Source organism: Pungitius pungitius, chromosome 19, assembly GCF_949316345.1.
Source record: "Pungitius pungitius chromosome 19, fPunPun2.1, whole genome shotgun sequence".
NCBI lineage: Eukaryota > Metazoa > Chordata > Actinopteri > Perciformes > Gasterosteidae > Pungitius > Pungitius pungitius.
Genome location: NC_084918.1, coordinates 4,704,266 through 4,732,243, shown reverse-complemented (window position 1 = coordinate 4,732,243; position 27,978 = coordinate 4,704,266). Strand labels below are relative to the sequence as shown.

General features: G+C 47.2%; 1 protein-coding gene across 10 annotated transcripts in view; it reads right to left on the bottom strand.

Moving 5' to 3' along the window:
* The window catches only part of si:ch211-285f17.1 (sickle tail protein homolog), an 80,161-nt gene that overhangs the window by 45,645 nt on the left and 6,538 nt on the right, over window positions 1–27,978 (bottom strand). For 5 of the 10 annotated variants that reach the window (XM_037455410.2, XM_037455412.2, XM_037455411.2 and 2 more), the window contains exon 1: window positions 19,468–19,778. The exons of 1 other annotated variant lie outside the window; for it this stretch is intronic. In XM_037455410.2, coding sequence (XP_037311307.2) covers window positions 19,468–19,663 — 196 coding nt within the window. In that variant the 5' untranslated portion in view covers window positions 19,664–19,778. Of the gene's footprint in view, window positions 1–6,259; window positions 6,386–19,467; window positions 19,781–27,978 lie in introns of those variants that run through there. 4 more of the 10 variants (XM_037455416.2, XM_062559378.1, XM_037455413.2 and 1 more) reach the window with 4 other exon arrangements.

Here is a 27,978-nt window from a genome sequence, read left to right as displayed (position 1 = left end):
CACTTTGGATGCTACTTGTGACTTACATGAAATGTCCCAGCTAAACGGTAACAGTCAAAGGTTTGGACCCATTTTGTTAGTCAATTCAATGAGAACATGTGTCCAAACTTTTGACTGGTACTGTACTGTGACATCCGAGTGTTATGTCAGATTGTTTCTCTTTGATTTATTCAGACCATTTCATCTTTTGGCAAGGCCCTCACATCTGCTTTTTAATCACAATTTGTGTGTGTGTGTATGTGTGTGTGTGTCCTGGGCAAACATCCAGAGCTCCAGCGGATTAGCAAAGGGCCTCTACTCTGATCAAAGCAGAGCAGAATTCAGCTCACTGGGACGTACTGTGTGACACGTAACCCCCCGAGGAAATGATAGATGCTGCAAACCCATGCTGTCGACCTCCGACGGCAATGCGGCGCAGACCCTCGCAAAGGGAACATTACTATCCGTGTAGACACATTTCGCTCAAAGGAAGGAAAAAAAAAAAAGAATCTCTCTAGCAAGGCTAGAAGTCAGAGAACGGACACTCAAACTAAGTGCTGTCATCAAGTGTGAAGTATGCAGCTGCTGCATAGAAGCTCTACTGGTTAATGGTCCAAAGTGCACTGGTGGTTTTCTGGAGAAACACCAAGCATATCATTTGCGTTCAAGAGGATTTTGGGAAGATGTGACAGCTATGCTTTTACTTCTCGGTAATACTACTGCCAAAATACAAAACAAATATCCATGTCAACGTGGAACGTGATTTATGGATGTTGGCAGTGAGCCGTTTGAGGGCACGCCATCGTCTTTAAAGAGCCGTTTCAAACAAAGAATGAAACGGTATGAGCATTGTGAGAGGAGTCCCTTGTTGTGTTGAATCCACAGAGAGTAATCACTTGACTCTCCGGTTCCCCTGAGCTTCAGTCTCACTGCGCAAATCAAGCCCGTCTCCAGTGGCAACAGAAAAAAAAACACTAAAAGCCTGATAAACCTGCTGTGCACAATCGGCAGACAGGCAGATTCCTTCTGGAGACAAATGTTAACGCAGAATGCCGATCAAACAGTCTGCTTCAAACTTCACTAAATCCATGTCAATGGTGTGCTTACACCTTGCTGTGCAGCCCCTATAGGTGGGTGACTCCATTTGTCATAGCCTCTAACATTTAGAAGTACGAGAACTATAGAAAAAAATAATACATCGATTGTAGATCTGCAGTCATTAGTCATGAGCCCCAGATTTCTATTGTTGCACATACACCTTTCTGCACATCTACACACAAAAAAACCCTGGAGAAGCTTCAGAGCCGCGTCACTGCATTGGTCCCCTGATAGCGAGAAAGACATGCATTATGGATGCCGCTCCAGTAAATTCAGATGGAGATAGGGACTGTAATTAAGTCATTCTCTAGAGCACTCCATCAAACTGTCTGAGCTTGACTTGAGACACCAAACGGGACGCGTCCGAGTCTAATAATAAAAAGGCACCCCTCGAACCGAGGCCTGAGCGGACGCCGTCACGACGTCACGACGTCACGACGCACGTCCCCTTCCCCTCGGCTCCATGATCTACACGGCGTGATGGTTGCTTTGCGTACGTCTCCGTTTGGCTCCGGTTGGCCTCCGGTCTCGCAGAGCTGAAAAGAAGCGGGGCATTGTTTTGTTTTGTTGCCGCCGGGGAGGAAAAAAAAAAAAAAGAGAAACCTGACAGCAAGGAAACTCGAAACAACGTGCTAAGAAAAGGTGAGAAAGTGACACAAGGGGCCGAAACTGTGTGTCGGTGTTTCATGGAAGTAGCCTTGAATTTCAAGGTCGAAGCAGTGGGAAATTTAAACTTTAGGCAAGCCGAAAAACTAGCCTTAGTTGTCCCTCCTTTTATGGGAATGTAAATGAAAAAACAGTAAACCTTGCGGCTGCCCCGTAATCTAGACACTATCTGAAAAGGTTTGAAAACGAATGCTGTGAAGGAGCTTTTGAGCTCAAGCCTGTCACTACTGGGCAGGCTAAAACGGAAAATGCCGCTAAATGCCTACTCGGATTTTCATGTAGAGAGACTGCTGAAATATTAGTCAAATATTTTCACACCGGGGACATATTTCACTTTTATTAACGCTGGCAGCACCACTGGAACTCATTTGGGGAACTGGCGTGAAGCAGAAAGGTAAAATACTTACTACAACATTGAAAATGTCAGGTTTTACAAGAGTACTTTCCATTATTCTGACGGGAGCCTGGGGAGGAGCCGCTCACTCGCACAGCAGTGCCGTCCGCAGCGGAGCATCTACGCAAACAAACTGAAAAGATGATTTTTCCCACATTCTCTTGAATAAGAAGACCAAAAACCCAACGACACAACAAAAGGTAAACTGGTCGTAGAGGTGGCCAAAGAGCACCATTGTTATGAAAAGAAACTTTTCAAGAACACCTGATGACGAGCGTAAGGGAACTGAGGTTTATTTTCAGATGCACAGAAACTCCACGACTGAAAGTAGTGGTACCGGTACCAGTGGTACCAGCAGCATTGCCAGCAGCCTGAAAACTTCCCTTTCGACCGAATGCCGCGTACATCTTGTGTGACGAAATCTTCCATCGACTGCCGAGCGGATTTGAAGTGTAGAAGTGCCTCGCCCGTATAATCCACTCCTCCGTGAATAAAGAATAAACGGATTCCCTGCACGGTTGCAAATACAGCCACTCCTGCCTAGCTGTCATTACCTTTACACTGTCGCTTCTTTTCTCTCTTTTTTTTAAATTTTTTTATAAATACTCATAGAACTTCTCTTCTGGGCTTCTTTCCATTTTGGTCAAATGGTGCGCTTATCAGACGGAGCGTAGAAAGCAGGTTTCCTTCAACTTCAAACTGCCGAGCTCCGAGAATAGCTCGGCTTAAGAGAAAAAGCGTCCTGTGTGTCACGGGCTTTACAGGATATTTCCAGCAGTAGGACTCTAATAATCTCAACTGTGGCTAATTGAGAGTTTGTCAGGCAGATGCGGTGATTAGCGTTGGTGAGCCGTCATTTTGGTCAAACAGGAGAACAAGAACACATTAATTGGGCATAGGCCGCTTTAAGATTCAAATTAAGACTTTTCTTGATTAATGTCACGTCACGGGAACAGAAACCTTGCGGACTAAAGAGTGAGAATGACCTATCGAAAAAATACATTTGTAGATCACATGGTTCTGCGCGCGGCTAATTGCAGCACTTCATCCCTCCCGCCAAAAAACCAGCCCGGGCCTCCTTTGATTGTTCTCTCGTCACTCCTCATTTCACTTTGCCTCGCGGTTCCGTTTGCTCAGAGGCCAGTGAGACGGTTCGAAGACGGATTGGGCCTGAAAACAAAAGTGTGTCCACAAGGCACGCCCCCGCGTCCCTGGACAAAGCGGCCCCTGCTACGTGGCCGTGTGCCGCGGGGAGGCACCACGTCGGGGCAAATGCCCGAGAGGAGTGGACGGACGGGAGAGGGTTGTTTACACTGGGGGGGGGGGGTTAATAAGAGACTGAAGAGTGTCCGCTTGAGCCTCTCCCGCCTCCGTCTGTGCCTGTGTGTGGGCGTGGGACATTTGTCTCGCTCCCCCCCTTCTCATCGACACCAGAGTGACAGAAGAGACGGTCAAACAGGCGACTCCACCTACTCCGTTGTGAAGTTAATGAAACTCAAAGAGGGGGTGAAGTAGGCAGTCATCCAAGACGAAGATCAAATAAAAACTAATAAAACCTTTCCGTAAAGTTTTCTTTCTGTGTTGTTCCACCCGTTTTTTGAGTTGACCTGAAGCAAATGGAGAAAAAAAAAGTCACGTCTTGGCAAAGTTTCCCTTTGGCTTCCGCAGCATCCAACGTCACGACAGGAAGCGTGATTCTCCTCTGTGGATTATCCGTGTCACGGCAAAGCCGACAGCATCCACTGCAGCGAAGGCTGAGGTCTGACATAAGCCTCTACCGGCACACCGGGGAAACACATTAGACACATCGCTGCCTCCTTCAGTACTCTGCAGCCGTTGGGATTTCTTTTGGGTTTCTTTTCTGCTCGATATTTCCTCCAATAGCTAAAAAAAAAAAACCCTGATCCATTTCTATTCAGACCAATTGTGAATATCACATAGGGAAGGACACACAGGCAATGAGTGTGTGAGAGTGATTGATCATTATTATTTTCACCATGAATGACTGATTGCCTAATTAAGGCATGGAAGTGTTGACATTAGCGGCTGGTTTAAAAGTAATTTCACTTTAATTCCAAGAGAAACGCAGTAAGTATAACTGTGTGTGATTCAAGTGGCTTTCCTTCTGCTTATTTTAAGGGTGCCAAATAATCTCTAAGGCATTATAAGTTTGCAGAAATAAAAGGTGCTCAAAATTAGGTCAGTGCACAACAACTAGAAGTCAATTAATAGGACTGAGATTGTATCAGATTATACATTGCAATCATCCCCACCTCTATTAGACTCTAACAGTTTGGGCCGTAAGGACAGTTTCAAGATGCTGAAATGGTGGGAAATAATAATGGAGGTTGAGATCCGGTTTTCACAGCTTATTGAGAACTAAATGCGCGGAAAATCTAGCCATGACGTGACCATGTGAACGAAGTCCAGGTCTTTCTCACTCGTTGGATTATTTTTTTTTTTTTTTACAATCACAAAAAGAAAAATGCCCTTTGAGTAATAATTTCTGTAACTCAGACAGCGGCTGAAATGAAGGTTGGATCAGAGACGTGGCTCAAGCTGGCTCGGGGCCCAATGAGGGAGGACTATGCAGACAGGTCGCGCAGGAGAAACACCTGGTTTCCCCCCCCCCCCTCCACCGAGGTGTGTTTCCACCGAGGTCAATGTCCCATGGCAGCCATCAAACTCCACAGCCGCTGATTTACATCAACTAACACACACGCCACAGATCCGAACCGTAACTGTGATGATGACATCGGACGACTGTACGCATATGGGTGAGGAGAAAACACACAAAAATGATCAAAAGAGTCACATGCTTGCATTTAGACAAACTTAGACTAACTGGCAGCCAAAGCACGAAGCACAAACGGACCACTTGCCCCACCAGCACAGCACAGACAGAACCAGAGAGTGAGGGACATTCGGACGCCGTCAGGGTGCCGGAGGGCGAGGGTGCAGCGCTCATCATTCGTCATTTCTGACGAGACATCCCTCTCTCCGACCGGTTTACCGGTTCACCGCCCCTCCTCGCCCCTCCCCCCCCCCTCCAGCACAGGAGCTGAAGTTGACATACATACCGAAAGAGACACAACAAATGCCACCCAGCCACGAACGCCCTGACTCGCCAAGCGTAGGATTACGAAATCTTCACGTTCCCGCGCTCCTCCGGGATTGGCGGGCTGTTATTTTGTCCGTTGAGCCACGCTTAAAATGTGGGGGTGGGGGGGGGGTCGTTTATATGTCACCATTTAGCTAAAGGTGGTCTAAAAAAGGAGATCATATGGGCGTCGCTATAATTTTGTTCTTGGAGAGGCCCCTCTTTTCCAGATGTAAATCTCCTCGGCAGTGGAAAAAGTTCCAGCGGTGCTGCAGAGCTCCAGACTGGAAAATGAGCTTGTTAAAGGGGGAACAATGCTTGAAATGCAATTTTATTTGCACTGTAGACTCTCAGTTAAAAAGTGATCAATCAAGCACCGCTTTACTGCATGTGAGTAGGACCGTCCCTCTGAAGACAAGCACCGACATTGACGTTCACTTTAACAATCCATTTAATCCCGAGAGCAAACAGCACCGAACATGGCTATCTGACATCCGCTACTCTCATCTACAGATGTGCCTCCTCTCTGTGATCTAAAGAAAAGAGGGAGATAAGAAGTGAAAACTGGGTTGTTGAATTGTTGTCAGAACTGTTTTGTCAGAGTGACTGTGATGTTTTCAAGTTCTGCATCTCATGGTTTGACCCTCACCCCTCGACTCCCTCATTAGCTTAATTAGACCCAGCCACACACACACACACACATTAGATGGTCCCCTTTTTCTTCGCGTCACACACTGAATGGCTGGCTGCAGTTCAAGCCTCACACAAAAAGTAGCTGTGCAACAACAAGCAGCTTTCAGAGCCAGTGGAAACCATCGGAAACCATCGGCACACACAAATTTAAGTGTGCCGTTCTAAAATCCTCCAAAATCTGAGGTGACATCTCGTGCACTGGCGACGCCAAGCCACCCTTTCGAGTCACGCAAACATCTCTGCGTCAAAACGCATCAGCTGGAATCCACGGAGCAGAAAATGGGTGTTGTTTGTTCCCACGTGAGTTGGAGGGAGCGTCGACCACTAACCTTTTCTTCTCCGACTCGCTTCACTTCAGCCCCGATGGATGAAGCCCGGAGTGACACCACCCGACTAACGCACCGTCGCAGTCCCAAACTTTTCGCACTCGCCCGGGCAGATCTGCACACTCCCCCTGGCTCCCCCTCCCTCGCTCGCTCACTCACTCCCTCCCTCCCTCCCTCGCTTACTTCAGCACTTCCTGGGTTGCTGTTTATGCTCCAATCAGGCCATCCAAGAAACAGCCGCTGCCCCTCGGCCCCCCCCCCCTTCTCCTCTCCTTCAGCCATTGTTCAGGGGGGATTTTGTCACATGTAGATGACTGTGGTTGTGTGGGTCCCCCCCCCCCTCTCGCCTTTATAGCCAAAGTCTGAAGAAGAGTGAGCAAACTACGAGCTGGTGGGCTGAGGAGAAACACATGGAGGGGGCTTCCTACTCAGAGATACACTTTTTCTGGCATGCAGAAAAGGGGCGCGGGGAGGAGGGAGGCGCGGGGGGGGGGCTGGAACTTTCACTCCAAAATCCAACACTTGTTGTTACAAACCGCAACGAGGCTCAGCCCCTCATCATCGCCCCCAGAGAGCCCCAGCGCTCTCGAGGCAGCCTGCCCCGGGGTTTCCCCCCCACCACACCACACCACCTCCACCCCTCCTCCCCCTAAAGCCTTCGCCTCCACCTCACACATTCCCTGAGCTGCGAGCACAGGCGGGCCAGCTGAAAAATAAAAAAATGGAGGGTGGAGGTGTGATGCAGAAGGGGGGGGGGGGGAGTAGCAAGGTCAAAAGGTGACGTGTGGGAGGAGGCAGGTTGACTGCAGCCTTTGTTGGTGTTGTTAACAGATCCATCACCGCATGGCGGTAACACCTTGTGGGCTGGGGAGGAAGACATTTCAGTGGTTAGAACCTGAAACACGTGTTCTGCGTTGGAGAGCTTTTGGAGGCAAAACAAATATGGGCGTAATTGAAGTGAAGGAGATTAAATAGGATATTTAAGATGTCAGGTTTAAAAGGTGACCCCATCAAAAAAAAAAGAAAGGCTCTTTTCAAAGGCCGAGTAATACTCCACGTGATGAGCAAACCGACTTGGATATTCTAAAATCCTGTCAGACTACTTACACAACATGCCCGGCCTGACTTCTTTTTTTTTTTTTTTTTTAGAGACAGCACCACGTCCAAAGAGCTCGTTGCACGTGATTGTCCCCGAGACTGCTCTCTGCTACACGACTCGTTCTCCTCTCGTACAAACGGCCCTCTGCTCTGAACGCCATTCATTCAGTCAGCCACAGCCTCTGTGCCGGGCTGCGCTCAGGAAACATTCATCTTCCTTGTTTAGTCTGGGCACCATGTGTTGGGAGCCGGGGAGGTCGCTCTCTCTCCCCCCCAACTCCAAGAGACCCCTCCTCTTGTGCACAGAAAAAGCCCCCCCCTCCCCGCCATGACAGACACGCTACGCACATGCACGTGCAATGTGGTCCATTGTTGGCGGGCCAATACGAAACTGCACCGCCGTGAAAGGCGAGAGCGGGCACTCCCTGGGTGGCTCAGGTGAGGCTTTGTGCACCCGCGTCCGTTTCTGTGGCCGCTTTAAATGGCACAATGAAGCGGTGAGAGAGAGAGAGACGTTGACTCTGTGCAAAGAGTCCTTTTATGAAGCAGATAACAAGAGGCGGGCGGAAGGAATGTAGACTGTGCAACATTTGTGCGGTCGCGTGAAAATGTGAAACTGCATGTGCTCATGGATGCTATTTGGACTCTTGATGCCACGTGGAAGTGGAAATGCCTTGACATCACTTTCTTCCTGCACAAACAACATAAACAGGGCGCACTCTGAATAATCCCTTGGCGCTGTATCCCTGCTTTGCTGAAAAGAGACCCAGACAAAAATGGAGAGGGGAGACGAAATGAATCCCAACGTTTAGGGATTTAAACAGTGAGGAAGCAGGTGGGGATTACACCCGACGCTATTCAGCTTGGAGCCGGTGTGCTACGGAGGAACCGATCCCGCTGTCGCCCCCCCCCAGTGAATGAGCCACCTGCAAAGCGCCTCGGAGGACTCCAAACCCCACTGCGCTCGTATAATGTCGCCTGAGTTAAGACAGTGAAATGACAGCCAGTTTGCTTTCAGGGAAACACAAACGTCGAAAGCCGCAGGAATAAAAAAAAAGAGATTCAGCAGCTTCGTGGTATCACGAAGACGGATGAAAGAAAAAAGGTTGAAAAGGGGAAAAGCTTCTCTACACAGCAAATTTTGTGAGAGATTAATTGACTCTGTGAGATTAAATTTTAACTCTAAGCTGGTGTTTATCTTGTCCCCATCTTGTCAGTGTTAAATCAAAACAATTTAACTCTGAATAATTGTCAAAATAAATCTGCCCAGTGTTGAATAGAACGTCATTTAGCTGGTGCTTTTATCAAAAGCAACTTGTGTTGCATTTTTAACACATGGGGTTTACATTTTAGCCCATGGGTAAGCCAGGGTTTGAACCAACAACCCTGTGGTTCCTGTTGCCAATGAATCTGATCTTGACGCTGGATAATGACTCCAGCTCTTTCGTACAATCGACTCTGTAAGAGTTGAATCTTTTTGCAGTGTGATTTCAACTCTGCACTTCAACACTTTTGCCCGACACCGGAAAATTAACTCTAAAGGATTTTGCTGTGTACGTCAACGCCCCCGTTTAGCACTTACAGCGACATGTTAGACGGGGATAAGTGCAGTTGCGTCAATACACTTGTCGACGTGACGCATCCGTACTTGTACGTAAACAGTTATTGAATGTTTGATGCACTCTAACAACGCGCCTGTGTGTGTTGTGAGCCTCAATCATAAAGGTTTAACAGTCAAAAGGTATTGCTGCCGAGGCACCTTCGCTTCAGAGATTTCAGAGTCAGTGTCTCGCTGGCTGCACATCCAGTTTTGGTTTCCAGGGTGATAGAGAGTGTCGAAAAAAGAGGCACCAAAGGCCTCGGCTGCATTCCACCCAGATCCCACTACACCCCCGATGGACCAAACTGCCCTTTTCATACATTTAGCCTGAAGTCATCCAAAGCCCCGGTGCGCCGCTGCTCGCCATTTGAAAGCAGGGTTTTTATAATCTCCCACACGGAGGTTTGAGGGTTTAGCCGATGGCCACAACGCAGCCACTGGTCTAGATCTCAGAGTCGGCATCAAACACGGCCCGAAGCGCACAAAGACGGATGTTCCTTTGAGTCCCGAGGTGATCACTTCGTGCAACATATTTATCCCGAGCGCACAACACATCCGATGCGCGATACCAAAACCGATGCTCGCGACTCGACGTGGCAGCGCGGCGAATCTGCCTGCCATTACGGATTCATGCGTGGGAGGAAGCTGAACAGCTATTAATTAAATGACTTAATAACGGCCTGAAGTGACGAGGACGGGAAGTGAGGGGTGTGAGATCAGACCCGGGCTGAAGAAGTGAAAGTGGCACTATGAGGCCATGTCGGATCGCCGCGGCAGTGAAGGAGAGGGACAATGAGACGTGGATCAGCTGGGGAACAGAGGGGAGGGGGGGGGGGGTCACATGACAGCGCGTCTCTCCGCCCGGCTGTTGGTCTCCCCGTGGCAGCGCGAAGATGTGGTTGAAGGGGTTACGTCCGTGAGAGAATGCGAGTGCGTCCTTCTGTGGTGGGGATGAAAAGCGTGGACGTCGACGGTAAACAAAGGGTCCCGAGGTCAACGAAGCAGAGTCTAAAGTGACGGCCAGCGGGCGATCGAAAGGCGACTTCTTCCCGGATCTCAGGTCTGAATATCAAGACAGAGGAAATTCCTTATAAGAAGCATATTAAAGTAAAGTGAGAAAAAAACGCTTCTGCCACTCAGCAATTATGTCAGAATGCCCTCACGTAAAGACGTCAGTTGTTACGAGAATGTAATTTCAGACGGGACACAAGGACTCATGATGCAGCAATAACTGTAACCATGAATATATTCCCATTCATGTTGTTGATTTTTAAATTAGCATTATGGTGTAATACGATGCAGTTGTTTTTGGCTCATAAGTGCACTTTAGTATTTTCTATGCCATGTCAAATGAAATGACTGGTGTTATAATAATACAAAATGAGAGTAATGACCATAAAATATTTATCAGATGTTCCGTGTATTGTAAAAAGTGAACAAATATGCTTTCGCTACGAGCAAGCGTCTAATAGATGCAGCTGCATTTCTGCATCTGCCGTTTTAAACATTTGTCATGCAAACACGACTGCGAGCATTTTTTAGTTCAACGGGCCCTAAATAAATAAGGGATTTGCCTATCGATCAAAGCCTCCCTTATTGCTCCTCTGCAATCATTTTTAACATTGAATAATGAATGGTTGCTCATCAAAGCAACTGCCAGCTGTCATATGGTGAACCGTCTCAATCAGCAACTTAGCATTCTCTTCTTGACTTTCCACTGATAGTAGACAGCCCGCCTGCCTGTCAAAAGACTTCAGGGGATCACACAACAACAAACAAATGTGTTATGAAATATGCAGCAATGAGAAAAAATGTGGTCTCCCGAAACCAATTAATATTCCGTCTCCATGAACATTAAGACACCAAGAGGGAGGCGAGTTAAAAGAAGCATTAGCGTTACTTTCTTAATACATCTATACATATTACATTTGAGTAGGACGACCTTGTTTCCCAGCCTTTTGTACACCTCCGGGACGGGCTTTGCCTATTGGTTTGGGAATAAACAACCAATACCAAACAAAAAATATTCTGCTTTAAAATCTTCTTCCATTGTTTATCTTAGGGGCTCACATCTTTTAATCCTGTTACGTGGTTGATGTGTGCTCCCATCTGGCTCCCACTGTTCCCAAACTGATGAAATATTCACCCCTTTTGATTCCATTCTTGTGATGAAGTGCAATAAGAAGTAGAATCTGGAGAAACGTCCGTCACTAAGTCCTCACGTGAGTCACGGGTTTTAGCTGCCTAGCTGGAAAGCCTGCGTGTCTCACCGATGACTTCATCACAAAGCCCAGTCGTATTATTCCCCTGAAGAAAAATCGACAGATTTAAGTGTGTGTGTGAGACCGGGGGGGGGGGGGGGGGGGGGGGTGCATTTGATCCCTGATTCGATGTTCCAGCTGTTAAATACAGTAAAAATGCACCAAAGATCCTCAGAGGCACAGGGCGGCTTTCGTATTCACGACAAAAGGAAATTACCCCCAAAACGTTTTTGAGTCGCGGCAGCAGGGTTTAAAAGGAGTCAGCGTCGAATCCCGCTGCAGTGTGGACCGAGTTCAACCTGACATCCCATTAGCTGTACAGCTGGGGGCGCTACACGCCAGGAGCGATCAAACTCTTCTCCCCCCCCCCCCCTGCCCCTACCCCCACCTCCCCGCACTTCCACTGATGTCCAAGCCCGAAGCGTGGTCGGGTGTGATTATGTGAAGTGGTCGGAAACCTGCTCACCATCACGGGCTGCGAGCAGGAGAGATTCCATATATGTGGCCAGGAAGTCTGTTTTATTTCCAGGTTAAATCAGTACAAAATGCGGCGCAGCAGGCACAAATCTTTCTCTGTATCGTGTAAACAGCACACACGCTCCATGTTTTATTGCACAGACATGTCGGCCCACTGAATATTTACATTCAGTTGCTATGTGGACCGTCGAGATTATCAGAAGGCCAAAGAACGTGTGATTTCAGAAAAAATGTCTTAAATAAGAATCCGTAATGGGGTTTTTTTTCCACCTTCATTTGAAGGAACTCATTAAAGAGCAAATTATAATTCCGTGCAAGTGGGTCACAGTGATCTTAATGGCCTCCTGAGCAGGACGAGGGTGTTCTCTGTATCTGACACTCATTATGTCAACTATGACAGGCCGAGACCTCGCCGAGCACACGACAATTAAATCACAATGTCTCTTCTGCCGGCTACGCAGGTACATTTAAAATGACTCAATTATATCCGGATGAGCCGCAGCAAGGCTGCACACACAGCTATTAAGCGGCGGGAGTTTGCAGCACATCAGCGCCTCGTCGTTAAAGAACAGGCACAGTGACCGTCGCCATGAGGTAGGGTACCTTCCTCTGAGATCTCACTTGGGCAGTTTGACAATGTAAGAGGCATTGATGAAATCCTTCATAACAACCACACGCGCTTTTGTCACCTCAGTTCCACATGGCCCGTTATTAAATCCACGTTGATATACGCCTCTGTCTGAAGTGTACATCACACCCTCAGCACTAAAATTGCAAGTCCACACACACACACACACACAGATGAACCATGACCAGAAACACAGATGACGCTGCCAAGAAGAAGAAAAAAAGAGAAAGAATTAAAAAATGAAAAATATACAGGCAAAGTATGTTCTGGAACTTTTTCACTTTGCTTAAATGCATCTTCTTCATTTGACAGCCACCCGCATCAGTGAGATTTAATGCTGCCCCATTCTGCTCAGCCCTCTTATCACTTGGTGGACATCATCAATAATCTGTACGAGCGTCTGTGCCTTGGCTAAAACACAAGGGCAATGTGCGGCTCCCGCTGGGACCACAGACCCTTCACCCAGGCAGCATATTTTCTAACTAACTGCATCACAACATTAAAAATGGCCATTTAGAATTAAAGTTATCTGGTTGAAAAGACAAAATTCAAAGATTGTTCTCTGATTGACAGAATATCTATATAGATATATATCTATATCTATATCTTTGAAACAGACAAGACAAAGATTACGTCGTTCACTATGATTTACAAATTAAAAGTATAAGCAGTATTGTGAGACATTAAAATAGTCTCTTATGTTTGTTGTTTGTCAAACTGGGTGAATTTCACACCATGAACTGTATGTTCACAGTCTTTTGTCACTTTTTTTGTGTTGGATGTTTCCAGGCAGTAAAGCGGCAAAGGAAACAAAAGAGCACAGAAGGGAGGAAAAATCAGAAAATGGCCATGGTGCATCAGACATGCATGATGCTTCTATTTTTGGAGTTGAAACTAGCATTTACTGAGCAGAGAGTGGAGACATCCTACTCCAGCGTGGATACGACATATCAATTCCCCTTCGCAGAGTTTAGGGATCAACACCGAGTGCCTTTTCTCCTCCTCGACGAGGATTAAAACAATTAACTTTTTTTGTGTTGCTCCGGTTGTTCTTCGTGACCATACACCACCAACTATGCACTCAAGAGATGCCCCTTAAAACCTCAATTTGATAGAAGCCGAGAAATGTAAAAACCTCTCACTGTAATATATCATTGTGCGACCTGTAGTTTTTATCCTGCATTTCCTCAGTCTTCAGCCACATCACATGCTGCAGTCATCTGACTGAGTGCACTGTGGGCCGTAGCTCACCCGCGTGTGGATCATGTGCTCCACATCTACGCAGCGGGCGGGCGACCCCCTAATCAGAAAAGTGAAGCCAACGAAGCCTGATTGAATAGAAGTCAATGTGAAAATCATCCCACAACTCAATGGGTTTTTGGCCTTGGTAAAAAAAAAAAAAAAAAATCGTTGATTTAATTAGTCCAAGTTAGAAGATAAAGAATAGGTTCTGGCCTGGTTACCTTGTGATCCACAGGTAACTACCACAGAGTTGTCTAGTCTGGTTGTCTGCTGTGTTTAACGTTTTAATATGTGGAGTGTTTTTGGCTCATGAAAGCTGGTTTCAACCCTCTCGTGTCAATTCTAGTGACAATTTGGTAACATATAAAAATCAAATTTCACTATCGCGTCGGTAAGTACGGAGCTGGATTCAGGAGGCAATTAGCTTAGCTTAGCATTAAGACATAAAACAGGCAAAAACAGCTAACCCTACTGTGTCGAAGGTTTTAAAATATGTCAACAAATGCCTCTCCAACTTTTATTGTATTCTCTCTTAAATTACAGATAGAAAAAAGAGAAAGCTAAAAGAGAAAAGTAAAAACCAAACAGTTCTTACGTTTTTTGAAAACTATTTTGAAAACAGCAGGCATTTAAGCTAACCTCTTACTTTAGCCCCACAGTCTTTTGGGCACAGTTAAACAGGCACAATCGCACCTTGCTTAACATATAACATATGGATGGTTGCTTAAACTTTCGGTTTATTTGTGTAACGAAAAAGGTTGTCAGACTAGTTTTACACCAGCTTCCATCTTCGATGCTACAACATTTGTCGACTCCTGGCTTCAGCCCCACATTTAGCGCATTAACACGAGTGGAATCCGTCATCTCGTCCCTGCAAGAAAGAGAATTTGTAGATTTTCCAGAAAGTCAAAACCACATCTTGTATTCTAACCATATAATAATCTTGAGTTCAATCCCGGTAAAAGCTCTCTGTTTGCTACATGGACACAAAATTATTTTAATAACATCCTCTAAAATTTCCTCTTGTAATTGAGCACAGATGGGTACCGCCAGGAACCCTAAATATTAATATAACAATAATGAAAAATGAAGTCCCCTGAAAAAAATATGTCAATGTTAAAGGAATATACACAGTGCGAGGTTAAATTTGAATTGTCTGAACTAGATGCAGATAAAGGTTTGCTAACTTAGCAGTTAACAGCCATTTTGTGCACATTCATGAATGCCCACACAGACAGAAAAACAGACTGTACACACACACACACACACACACCACATCACGTTTGCCTGAAGGGCAAAAGGGTGTAAGAGGGGAGGAGGAGACATATTGATTTCTCTGTCAACTCGTTGAGAGGAAAGCCCAAGGGAGGCCTTGCATCCGCTTACACTACTCTGTTGGATGAATTAACCACATTCACCCTTTAGGCGAGAACACACACACACACACACACACACACAAAACATTTAATTGAAAAAAAAAAAGTATATTTAGTAGAGAGATGTCTAGTTTGAAGGGATGTCATGCCACATTTGCAGTATTAACTTTGACAACTTTGCTGTGTAATCAAGCAAAGCTAATCGCACATTGGAAAATAAACATGCAAAAGATGTAGCAACAGAAGTTAGGCTGGACGTCACAATAAGATTAAGACTTTCTTTTTATCCTTAATCTGACACAGAGACAAAATGTCAGTTCCCTTTGCCGTTTCTCTTTGAGGGACGTGGGGCCTCAGGAACTAGGAAGAAGCAACATTGCCCCAAGCTACATCCCAATAGGAAAACACCACAGAGAGGATTTACGATGCCCACTCGTGAGTAAGTCACATAAAAGAAACAATCTTTCTTCTTGCTCAGTGGCCCCATTATTCGGTTTCTGTTTGAGGGATGAGTCACATTCACTTATTTTCTAAAAGCACACCCAGGGTCCATGAACACACCATTTATTCACCTACAATCCTTTCTTCTAATGACTCATATGGACTTCTGCCGGGTCTCCGGGTGCATATCGACGAGCAGAAGACGAAAGCGCATTGTCTCCAAAACAGCTGAGGAAACATCACCATGGAATGAGAAAGTTTGGCCATAGTCACTTCCTCGTGATATTTGGAGTACAAGTTATTTTAAAACTCCCTTAACTGACATCATGAGAATATGACGGAATTGGATAATAAAGGCTGTCCCTGTCTTCTGTTGTTTTGCTGCTACCCTTACAGTGTTCAAAATACTATTAAGATCTTGTAAATCCTCTCTTGAAAACAGGTAAGAACATTTTCTTTCTTCCTCTCTTTCATATGCAAAGGCGTTAGAACGGCATGGCATAATTGTGAGTAAATCATATGAATCCATAGTGAAAGTTTGTGATTGCCTGATTCATGGCAAGCGCCGGAGGTTTGCTTAAAATCAACCCCCTACTTACGGGCTTCAATTTGTCAGCTCAATCACAAAAAATGGAAGGTATGTATTGTATAAAGGAACCTACTCCCCCCCCCCCCCCAACATTTCCCTTTGGCATGGTAAAAAGCACTTTTGAGAAAATGTGGATTCAGTCCTGTAAAAGACATGCGTAACATGTTTTAATCATTTCTGAATAATCAGAATTGAATATCCACTTTGTGAGTTCATTGATGGAGGGGAAATACTTTGCAGTCTTAATAACTTTTGTGTCTGCCTGATGGTTGTCAAAGTAGAGAAAACCCAGAGAGACAACTGGGGGGCTTAAAGAGTCACAAGAGGCCGCAATCAAAGTAATCCCTACCCTTAGCTTCAGTGTCAAAGAAATGTGCGATCACATCCGAATCAAACTCATTCCCATTAGGCGGAGCTCTTTTTCCTCAAAAGGGAAGCATCTGCATCTGCGAAAATGGTCCGTCATGGATCAACACCACTTAGTCTATCAACACCAAGTTTCTTTGGTAAAACTGACATAGTGTACAATTCAGTGAACACGTACGAGCATGTAACACTTCTCTTGGCAATGAGTCAAGCAGTTATCTGTGTTTTCAACCAATGTGGGACCACATGCATGCATGATTTCACTGCAACACTGAAATGTCTTAATGACCTCAAACAAGCTGAAGCAACTCTGCACATTCTGATGTGGTAACATATCAGGCAAGATGCAACATAACACAAGTGATGCTGCCCGAGTCTGGATGAGCAAAGCAAAAGGTAGACAAGACTTGCAAAGACCCCGAATTGAGACATTTGAGTCGTTTTTTTCCCCAACGGCTCTCCCTCATCCAAAAATCTTCGGTGACTTCACCCCAAGAGCATCTCAAAGAAACAAACCTCTGCACGATGGGGTACGGGATTAAAGACCTACGTGGTCACACAAGAGGGAAAATACTTTCAAGTTGATCCAGAGAACAGGCCTGCAGATAGCAGAGTCTTTACAGACTTTGCGTTGTTGGTTTTGTAAAACAGCCTGCGCTGATGCTTACATCTGTCTCTTTAACAATGGAATGTAAAAGCATCAAAAACAATGCATGCATTATGTGAACAAGGTGGTAAAACCGGTACCTGTGCACAGTTCAAGTTCTGCACAAAAAAACAAAACCAAACAAAGGGTTCATGTGTGGAAGAGGTTTCTAAATATTGTTGATGCCGGAGAATGTGTATGGCTTTGGAATGAAATGTTCACATATGGTCGCGATGCTACGACGTCCACGTGGATGTGCCATGTAGCGTACAGAACAATAAATTAAGGACTCGCATAGGTGTTCACCCACGATGAGAGATGCCTAAAAGGAGAGAACCTTCTGTTTGATGCAATGTCACACACCATCAGGAGGAGGCTGAACGTGAACCTGTACTTGGAGCTCGCATTACATCCGCTCTGGACAGAAGACGTCGAGCGGATTTCGTTTTTTCGGGTGGAGGCTGCCACATTCATGCTGAAATTGGACCCTTTGGCGAGCGGCAGTCGGCTCTGAAGCTTTCACACAGTGGAAATGTCACCTGTCACGCGCACTTATCGTCCGGCGGAGCGTCGCACGCCGGCTCCGTCCGACCCCGTTGGGTCTGTGCTTCGGCTTGCCTTCATGCCCTGTAACTGGCATTAGCTGAGAGAGAGATGAGGACCTGGCACGGTCCGAACCCCCCCACATTAACCGGCGTTGTTTTGTATACAAGCCATAAGTGGATAGGGAATATGATGAGCTGCCCATTTCGGGCGGAAGTGAAAGGGTATTTAATTGTGCTGGCCTATTTAAAATTCAAATACTTAAGCACCACATTTGCTCCGTGCAGCCAACGGCGTTTTTATATCAAAGAGCCGTGGAATCAGTTCGCTGTACGGCTGGTTTCTGGAGGGACTGGACGGTTGAGAGCATTGCTTTTTTTTTTTTTATGTGTAACTTCAAAGTTACTGTCCGTAATAAGAAATATAGGCTCAGAGTGCTCTCTCCAAGGAAAAAAAAAAAACCTCTCACTTAAAAACGCACACTGGGAGGGAGGCGAAACGGGGAAGAGGACACATACAGTTCGTTTATTCTTTTTGATGGTCAATCCGTATATAGTAGGCGAGTGGGCATCGTTCAATAACTGATTCAACTGCTGTCGACACGTGACGTGACTAAATTAGACGAAAAGGAGAAAATGCAAAGAGAGCGTCTTTGAGAAGGAAGACAAAGACACGCATGAAAAGAGACAAGCGAGGGAGGACATGAGAGCAGAAGACAAAGGAAGACAGACATAGAATTGTATAGAGTGGGGGTGGGGGGGGGGGGAGTGGTTGAGACACTTTCCATGTCCTCAAACTAATCCGTCAGTGTTGATTCAAGGCATTTAGGGCCAAATGAACTAAAGGCAGACTGACCCCGGACCTTGGAGAAGTGAATCAGACCCGCTGAAAGACCCTTTCATTGTGCAAACAATAAACTGGAGGAAGCTACAGACAGGAACATCTGGATTCCAGTACAAGCCTGCCGCCCCCCCCCCCCCTTGTAACCCGTAACCTGTCTTTACTGCAGGGAGGGATTCACAAGCAGACACAGCTCCGGACCTGTTGATTTCCCAGCATTCACAGCTCACATTCCTGACCTCCTTCTGTCACTCTTTGACTTGACTCACCGCTCTTGCCAACATCAAAAGCCCCCCCTCGCCGCTTCGTTTTGGGTACAAGCGGAACAGTCGAGTGTGATTCAAGAGCGATTTGCAGGATTCACGTGTTGAAGAACTGGGGGAAGAAGGTGCTGCTAAAAGGGACAATGTCTGTGGAGTTGCCTTTTGGAATGTGAGAAAGCGACCCGACGAAGCCATGAAAGCTGGCGCCCTGCAGAGTTTGGAATCTGGCGAGAAGGCCAAAAGGGAATGATAAGACCACTTTCCTCAACCTCTTGACCCCCCCCCCCCCCCACATCTTTATCTGCATCCCACAGAGACTGAAGCGGTGGGATAGTGACAGAGCTCTTAAAGCCATGTTCACAACGACAAAAGCACTGTCAGGGGAAGTTTGTGGTGATAAATCTCTAAAGTTGGGACCGTTTGGTCTTGCACGATCAAACTCACTGGTATCTGCAGCACCCCCCCCCCCCTTCCTCCCCTCCTTCCCACCCTCAAGGCAGACCCCTGTTTTTTAACGCTGCTATTTTTGGCTCGAATGCCTGTTAATTGCGGATGTTTGACACGAGCATCACATCCTTTGCCACGAGGCAGAAAGCTGATCACAGATAACCCGGGAATACCCGATCAATACTGTGAGTGCACCATGACCTAGCACTGAAGGGGGCGCACAACAAGCGTAAAAAAAAAAAAAAGCCCCGATCCCTGGCGTGGTGGACTGGACAACGAGTCAGAATGAGTAGAAAGACAGAGACAGATCTGAAGCCCCCAAAACGTGCGTTTCAAAATGAAGTTTGTCGTGTGAAAATCAAAAGCATTCAATAGATTTGGGGTTTTCACTTACTGTGCACAGAGCCCTGCAGCGGACTTGCCACTTTGGGTGGGCTGATCCGGCTCTTGGGAGGGAGCACCTCCGTCTCTTGGCCCTTCTCACCTGGACCCTGGCCGGGGGGCGCCGGGGCCTCGGGCCGGCTCTCGCCCTGCGCTTTGTCCTTGAAAGACTTCTGCCTGCTCAGGATCCCGTCGCTTCCGGCCCTCATCAGCTTCTCCCCCACGCTCAGCACCCGGGCTCGACCGCTCGCACCGGGGCATTCCTTCCTGGCGGGGGGCAGCTTGGATCGGGCCCCTATCGACGGGGGGCGGGTGAGCCTGGAGGCTTTGGACATCCTACGCGGCAGGGGGGGGGGGGGGGGGGGCTCCTCGGTCGCGACTGCGGCGGCGTCCCGACTGGGGCGATCCGGGGCTTCTCGGTGACTGTGACTCTGTGACTCCCCAGCTGCGGCGAGTTGTGACTGGTGCAGGTAGGCTGCGGGGGCCAGAGAGGGAGGGCACTTTTGGGAAGGCGAGCTCAGGGGGTGAGGGGGGGGGGTTAACAGATCCTTGGGAAGGTGTTCTCTTCTCCCTGCGTGGCCCCTCGGGAGCGTCCTCCAAAGCAAACAGTGTTCGAGTGCCTGTGTGTGTGTGAGTGCCTGTGTGTGCCTGTGTGTGTGTGTGTGTGTGTAAACCTGTAGAGTGACAGGACGTTCCGTGTAAAAACACAAACAGAAACTCAGGTCTCCGATGTCAGCGCATTCCGGCTGTTTAATCCCCGCTCTGGCTCTCTCTCCCAGTCTGTCCCACTCTCTCCCGCTCCATCTCTCTCTCTCTCTCTCTCTCTCTCTCTCTGTGTGTCTCTCTGGTTTTTGTAAATTTCCTTTCCGGCTCCCCCCCGGTCTTCTTCACTTGCTCTCGTACCGTCCTCGACAACTTCCCGCTCCCGCCTCGCGCCTGTTCATCACTGCCGTCCTCCTCTGCCTTCTCTCTCGCCTTTTGCTCCGGGTTCACTCGCTCTTCCTCGCTGATGCTCAGCGGGAAACCATTCCAGCGCTCCGGCAGACGGAGACCACAAGACCAAAAAAAAAAAAAAGAAAGAAAGAAAGAAAAGAAAAGATAAAAAGAGAGCGTGAGGGAGATGGAGAAAGTGCTGGCAGAGGGGGGGGGGGTTTTTGCGGAGGAGCCCTTCTCTTCAGGTGCAGCCGTGCAAGCTGTTCCAGATGTGTGCGCAGCGCCTCACGTCATCAGCCAAGCGCTCAGAGCCACTCTGCTACGATCACTGGCTTAACCTCATCCCGCTGCCTCCCCCTTTCTTCATCTCTTCCTCTTGTCCCTCCGCTCCGGTTTGTTGCTGCTCACATGTGACGAGATGTTTCGGGCTACCAGAGGCAGGAATGCACACGTGCACAACACAACAAGCCCTTCGGTCACTGCTGGAATTTACAGGGACTTAAACGAAGGGGAGCGTTTACAGCATGTGCGCGTGTGTGTGTGTGTGTGTGTGTGTGTGTGTGTGTGTGTGTGTGTGTGTGTGTGTCTGCGTGTGTGCGAGCGTCACACAATGGAGATGTTCTGATCTCCTGTGCCCAAGACACCAGCTGTGAAAAGGAAGAAACACAGAGCAGAAAGTGAGGGGGAGGAGATTAGGGCTTTTTAGACACTTCTCCTTCCTCGTGTCCAGCAAAACAAATCCACCTCGCATGAAACAAAAAGATGTACTCCTCTTTCAACAAATTGTTTAAAACCCATTGTCCGACCCACAGAAATGCCCTCAGCACACGGTGATCATTGCCAGGCGCAAACAATTAAGTGTCAACCCTTTTAGGGCAAAAAGAGCAAAAGCAACAACCATAAAAAGGTTTTATGGCCATTGTTTGTTTTTGTTTTTTTCAGAGAAAGTGAGAACCGGTCTGTTTCTTGTCTTAAACGCACATCTTGTGGACACACACACACACACACAGACCCCCGGAAAGTGAACCACAGTTCATTCATTGTCTCCGAGTGTGTAACCGTGGTTTTAATATCGCCGCAGCGTGATATAAACGCACAGGTTCCGCGCCCACTGGCGAAAGGATCAACCCCCGTCCCGGCGACGCGTTACAGAAGAGCACCCCCCCGCCGCGGGCTGGACGCCGAGGTGGGGGGGGGCGGGGGGGGGGGGGGGGGGGGGGGGGGGGGGGGCGTTGCCGTGCCACTCGGATATCAAAAAATGTCCCAGTTAAAAGCCAGTGTGGAAAAGCCAGATTTAATATTTAATATGCGCCACCAGGCTTTATCTACTGCTCTGTTTGGAACCTGCTTGGCGTGATGCAACCCCCCCCCCCCCCCCACCCCCACCGCCCCCCCCCCTTCCAATTGCCTTTTAGACTACTAAGCCCTCCGAATGCGATGACATCAGTGATTGTATAGATATGAAATATTCACCGTGTTTGCCACATATCTGTGTGGCTTCAGATAAAGCGCAAAGCAGATTGACCTACATACTTTACCAATGAATAGTTGGCTGACAAAATCAGAGGGCTAACAACCTCACGGGAACCGCCGCGTGTTTGATGGATTTTGGCGCGAGAGAGAGAGAGCGAGAGAGAGAGAGAGAGAGAGAGAGAAAAAAAGTCAAGATAGAAACATTTCCATGAGATTAAATATTAGAATTGTGCCAGATTATGCTTGTGCGTCACCCGTTGCTGAGTTTAAGGCATTGGGTGAATGGCAGCTCTCATACTATGGTTAGTGGCTACTTGTGTGTGTGTGTGTGTGTGTGTGTGTGTGTGCGTGTGCATGCTGGGAGTAAATGAAAGCCCTCTGTGTGGACTGGATGCCTCCCAGACTTGGAGCCATGTATAACTGTACAGTCGGCAAACAGAACCTGGTTCAAAGGCTTTAAATGACATAGCATTTAGGAATGGATATAATTGGAGTTTCCTTATTATGCCTGTGATTTTCTGCAATATGATAGATTATAAAGTACATCCAAGTTTCAATAACTAACCCGGCTGTCGACGAACTGCCCAGGCATGGCATCCAGTTGCATTTTCAAAATAACCTACCACAATTAATTCAACTTTAAAAAAAAAAAAACTAAACTTGTGGAAGATGTTTATCTGAGGAGTTCAAATTGGCTCCGACAATAAAAGGCCTGAATGACAAAACTACGTGCAAGGTTTCCTTCGTGCCAAGCGGCAGTTTGGGACCATCGGTTACGAGAATACGATAGTGAAGAAAACACTCGGGTACATCTGCGTATACGTGGACATATTTAAGAAGGATGGTGGGCTCAGCAAGAGTTCTCCCAGTGCCTCTCTGGAATTTTTCTAATTAACTGACTTTTCCGTCCGAGGGTTAATATTAAACTAGGGTGAGGAGGTGGGGGTGGGGGTGGGGGGGGGGGGGGGGGAGGGGGGGCGTAGGTTACAAATGACTCCATGGACTGAGCCGAGCCCTGGAACCCAGCAGCAGATGTGTGCGACCATTCTAGTGAAAACAGTGGAGCATTTATCAGCTAAACAGCTGGATATTTCCATGACACTTTATGGTTGAGCTGAAAAAAAAAAAAAAAGAACGTATGCAAGTTCCCAAAGTAAACTTAAAGGGCTTCACGTGTCGGCCACTTCGTCTACGCGACGCTGACGTCACGACAGATGTTAAAAATGGGGTCTTTCGGCATCATCCCACAGATATGGAGCAACATCAGCACGCGTTAGGCGTCAGAATTGTGGCCATGAACACTCAAAGTCAGGGCTGTCCTCGAGTAATTAGTGTTACACATTTGTAAAACGGAGTTCCCGCACAAAGCGACACACTTAAAGCATCGCTTTAAGCCTCGTCTTTACCGGAAACGTGCTCATCTAAAAAAAATTAGGAAATAATTCTGAGCTGTAATCTTAGTTGACTGAAAAAAACAGCTTAGTCAATTGAAACAGAGCCGTTCTATTCCTGTTCCCACATTCAGCCTTTAAAAAAAAAAATCTCGTTAGACTTTTAGAACAAGATTTTCCTCTTTAGCAGCTAAGCGCTCACCGGCTCATTGCCCTGCTGCGTTTGGGGGCCCGTTGTGATGAGCATGCGGTGGTGTACAGTGTGTTTATGTTATATTAGGTGCTTTTCCACTGGAAACATCTGGCTGCCGCAGCTGGAAGCGCCTCGGACGGCCTTCGGACCCCGGAGGGTAACAACTATCTGTGGATTCATCACCAGGAGGGTTCCCTTTCAAGGATGCTCAGGCATCTGATCAATTGGATCAATTGTAATTGTAGCAGTATGGGAGGGAGGGAGAGGGGGAGGGGGGGGGGGGCTGTGTACCTCTCTGCTGAGGATTAAGAGTGTGTTTTCCAAGCCCTCGGGGGGGTTGGTTGTTTCTTTCCCTACATTCCATCTCTGAGCTCCTTCAGCCCCCCCTCACCCCTCCCATACCATGAGTCAGTACGTTTAACTAAATATCGCCTGCTGAATCAGATTTTCGCTTCCATGCACCACCTGGTAGGTGGGGGTGGGGCTGCAGCTGTTCTCCACGATGACGCATTAGTCTTGGTCATATTCTCACCGAGGCTACAGCGACACAGGCAGAGGATCAATATTTCATTAGAGACGTGTTAGTAGTTCCACTCGGGCTCTATAAACGAACATGGGAACCTGAAGCGCCGCATCTTAAACATCCAGAAACAACCCACTGCTTCTTCACTCCCCTCAGTAGTTTTAGCCGTTGACTCAATAGGCGGAGAAGAAAAAACCCCCCAAAAAAACAAGGAGTCACCGAGGAGATGAGACTCGACCGACGGTCGGGACCAATTAGTCTGAACACTCGGCAGCCGGCGGGGAAACGCCGCATCGTCTGCTCCGATGAGTCAGAGTTGATGCGGCACTGACGGCGGCGGACGAGCTGCCACTCGCTCAGCGGGTCGGAGGAGACGGAGGAGCGGTCAGGAGGCCTCCTCCCTTTTGTCTTTCCCCCCCCAGAGTACAGAATTGCTGAAGACGATACCAAAGCTTTTAGATTCCTTGAAGTGTTTCCTTAATTTTAAAAACACTGTGGAAATCAGCTTGTAAAAAAGGTTGCTCTAATAATGAATAATCTGCATTACACGGACAAACCGCGTCATGTCAAATCACAAATTGGGGAAGTGGGTTCACGTATCGGCCAGGGCTGCAAATCGTCTCCAATTGTTATTGCACCAATAGATAATGTTTGGAAATGTTGAGTCTGCATCTGGTGATGGACAGTCATAGGGAGCATTTTGTTTTGTTCAAGAAATTAGCTTATGAATCAAAGCAGAACCATACAGTCACAATATATATAATATAATAACAAATAGACAAAGCCAATAAGCACGGACGGCTGTTTCATGTAAAAGACGACATGAATTTAACTTGACTAATAAATATTAAGAGATTAGAAGGCCTCAAAGTGACTGCAGCGTCACTAAAACACAATTGCTTTGACATACAGTTAACGGGCTAAAAACACCGAACGCACATCATCACGTCTCCAAAAGTTGTGACAGCGAAAGAACACAAATCTTTATAAAGTTGTTTTACAGCCGTCAGAGAAAAGGGGGACTGTCTCATGGTGAATTCTTCCTCCTAACGTCCCCGTCTCTGGGGCCCCCCTGTGGCCCCCCTCATGAATCACTCCTGCTTTCATAGCCTCAACGGGACATGCGAAGAAGCATTGGGGCGGTTTTGGAAAGACGTCGCGATCACTGAACTCGTACTTTTACTTTATCTCAGGAGAGTTTAGCACCTTGTGAAGTGTGTTATTGGAGGCCGACCGAATGCTTCTGCCTGCAGAGGACAAGAGGAGAGACAAACCAGCACTCCATTCAGACCCATGTAAAAAAAAAATAAAGAGGCTTCTCCAGTATCTTTATTGCTTATTGATTTTTTTTTTTTTAGTTCGATGCCTGGCTGCAGACACAAATAGCAAAAAGAGGGAGAGGATTGTTACCGAATGAGAAGCAGCAGCAGTGTGTTTCTAGGAGGCACATTAATGGCACTTAGCGCACAAACACTAGCAGCACAGTGGTGTCAGATCCCTTTCTAAAGCACAGCCACCACTAGCACTGTGAGCCAATTATATGGTAATGAATAGAATTGTGTTGTGACATTGCATACTCTCTTTTAAACACAGGAGCAAACGTCAGAATTCGAGGACGAATGCTCATGAATGAATATATCAAAATAAATGCTGCAGTATTTGCATGCAAGGGAACAGGACAGAGATGCTGTGTTGGGGGAAGAATAATAAAATAATAAAAAACAACAAATCATTACATAAAGTGACTACATGACCACATACAAATTTGATTAAAACTTTCTTTCAGTAATTACAGTAATTTCATTTGTTGAGCCATATCACAGTGACAAAAATATGTCCCTCATAACTCACAAGACTACAAGTATCTACAAGACACTTTAATCTCACTTATACCTTTATAACCGATGTCTGCTCAGACAGGATGCATTAGGCCATTTAGCCATGCACCAAAGTACAGATCTTCATTTAATGTGGAAACTGCTGGTTGAGCATCACATGCGTGGCTCCTCTTTGAGGCCTAAGGCCACGATCACATATGAATACGAATGCGTTTCCAATGGTTGTGGGGTTGGGTTTATAGCAAGTGACGTTGCCGTCTACTCTAGTGGGAAAAATATAAAAAGAAAAAAAATACAGTAACGAGAGCCTCCCATCAGTATCAGTAACAGTGTGTCTCTCTAAATTGTATTTATCTCAATAGAAATTCAAAAAATAAACAAGATAAACTTTGGGGCATAAAAGTTCTACTCGTTTAGAGTTGACAGATTTTGATTCAAATATTCGACATCCTGTTTGGAGGGAAGGGAAATCTCCCAGGTGGAACTACCAAGCTGTGTGTGTGTGTGTGTCTGTGTGTGTGTGTGTCTGTGTGTGTCTGTGTGTTTTTGCGACAGCCAGAAGTGAACTGCAGTGACAGCAAACATCAGCATTGTCACAACACAAAGTCCTCCTACCTCACACACCGATGCAAGCACACACACACACACACACACACACACATACACACACACACGCAAACACACACACACACACACAAGGCTTCAGTCAGCAGCAGAGATCTGCTGAACCAACAGCTCGGGGCAGGGGGGGGGGGGGGGGGGGGGCTGGACCAACAGGACAGAGATAAGCAATCTGACAAAAAGAGACAAAAGGGATGGAGACACAAAGCGGGGCACACGGGAGCACTAAATATGGCGCTTGGAGTAAAAATAAACCAGGGCTGAAATGGTGTTAACGATGCGTGAGACGTAAAGTGACAGATGGAGGAACTGGTCTGAGATATGGAGCTTCGCAAACTGGTCTGGAGACAAAGCGATACATGTTCCTCAGCGCCTCTTCTCTTCGTTACACTACGGCCCGAAAGCTCCTGCAGGAATAATGAGCACCAACCTTTACGGCCATTATTAACAGTTCCCTCGGTCTGAAATAGCATTGACTTGATGCTAATTGTAAATAAATTGCACAGAAAACAGCTGCAGGAAAGTGTTGCCTTTGAAACAGAGTGCCGAGTCTAATTGTGTTATAAAATGTGCGTATTCTCACGCCGTAAACCGCGTTCCCCCCCCCCCCTTCAATCTCAGGCCGCCTTTGGTCAAAAAGAAAGTGGTCATTTAAAAGTGAACGTTTCCACGACAACCGACCGACAAGGGCAGCAAAGGCGTGCGTCACACCCGGCAACTCTTCAGTGGCTCGCTGCGGCAGCACATCGGGGCTCCTTCGTTTTTTTCCAGCGTCCGCTCATCAGCCGCCGTCGCACCTGTTTTCGATCAGCCTTCGATTACGCAACTCGAGTCTCGAGTGGCTTTTGGTCCGCCCCCGCCCCCTCGTCTGACCTCTGCCCCTGACCCCTTTTGCCAGGTCACAGGATTTTGTGCACGCGTTTCAGTGCTTGTGTCCAGTTGGGAGTGCGCTGGACCCCAGTTGGCGTTTCCCGTGCACCTTCAGACGAGAGAGAGAGAGAGACCCCACTCATGCGGGGGGGCCGAGGCCTCTTATGGCGTGTTTCCACCGAGCAGTACGGTACGGGTCGGTACGGGTCGGGTCTGTTAACCGTGATTTGGCGAGCGTTTCCACCGCAAACAGTACCCTTACTTGATAGGCGTGGTGTATTCCAGAAAGTAGTGGTAACGTCACTTGATCGGCGCGGTATTGGACGGAAAGTAGATTGACGTCATTCAATCGCGCGGAAACTGAAAGCTAACGTAAACAACAATGGAGACATACAGCCGATCCTGTTCTTGCTTCTCGATATGTGGCTGTTTAAGTAAATGCTGCGCGGCGACATTGTTGCGACGGTGTTGTAGTTTAAAAACGGCGCTTCGTGTGTTGTCTTTCCCCTTACGGCACACGCAAATGACGACACTCTTTCAACCAATCAACGTTCTGCAGTGAGTCTAGCTCCACCCTTTAGTACCAAACAACTGTGCCAGGTACCCCAACGGAAGGGTACCCAAAAAGTGGTACGGTACGGTGCGGATCTTTGGTACTTTTCTCAGTGGAGACACAAATAAA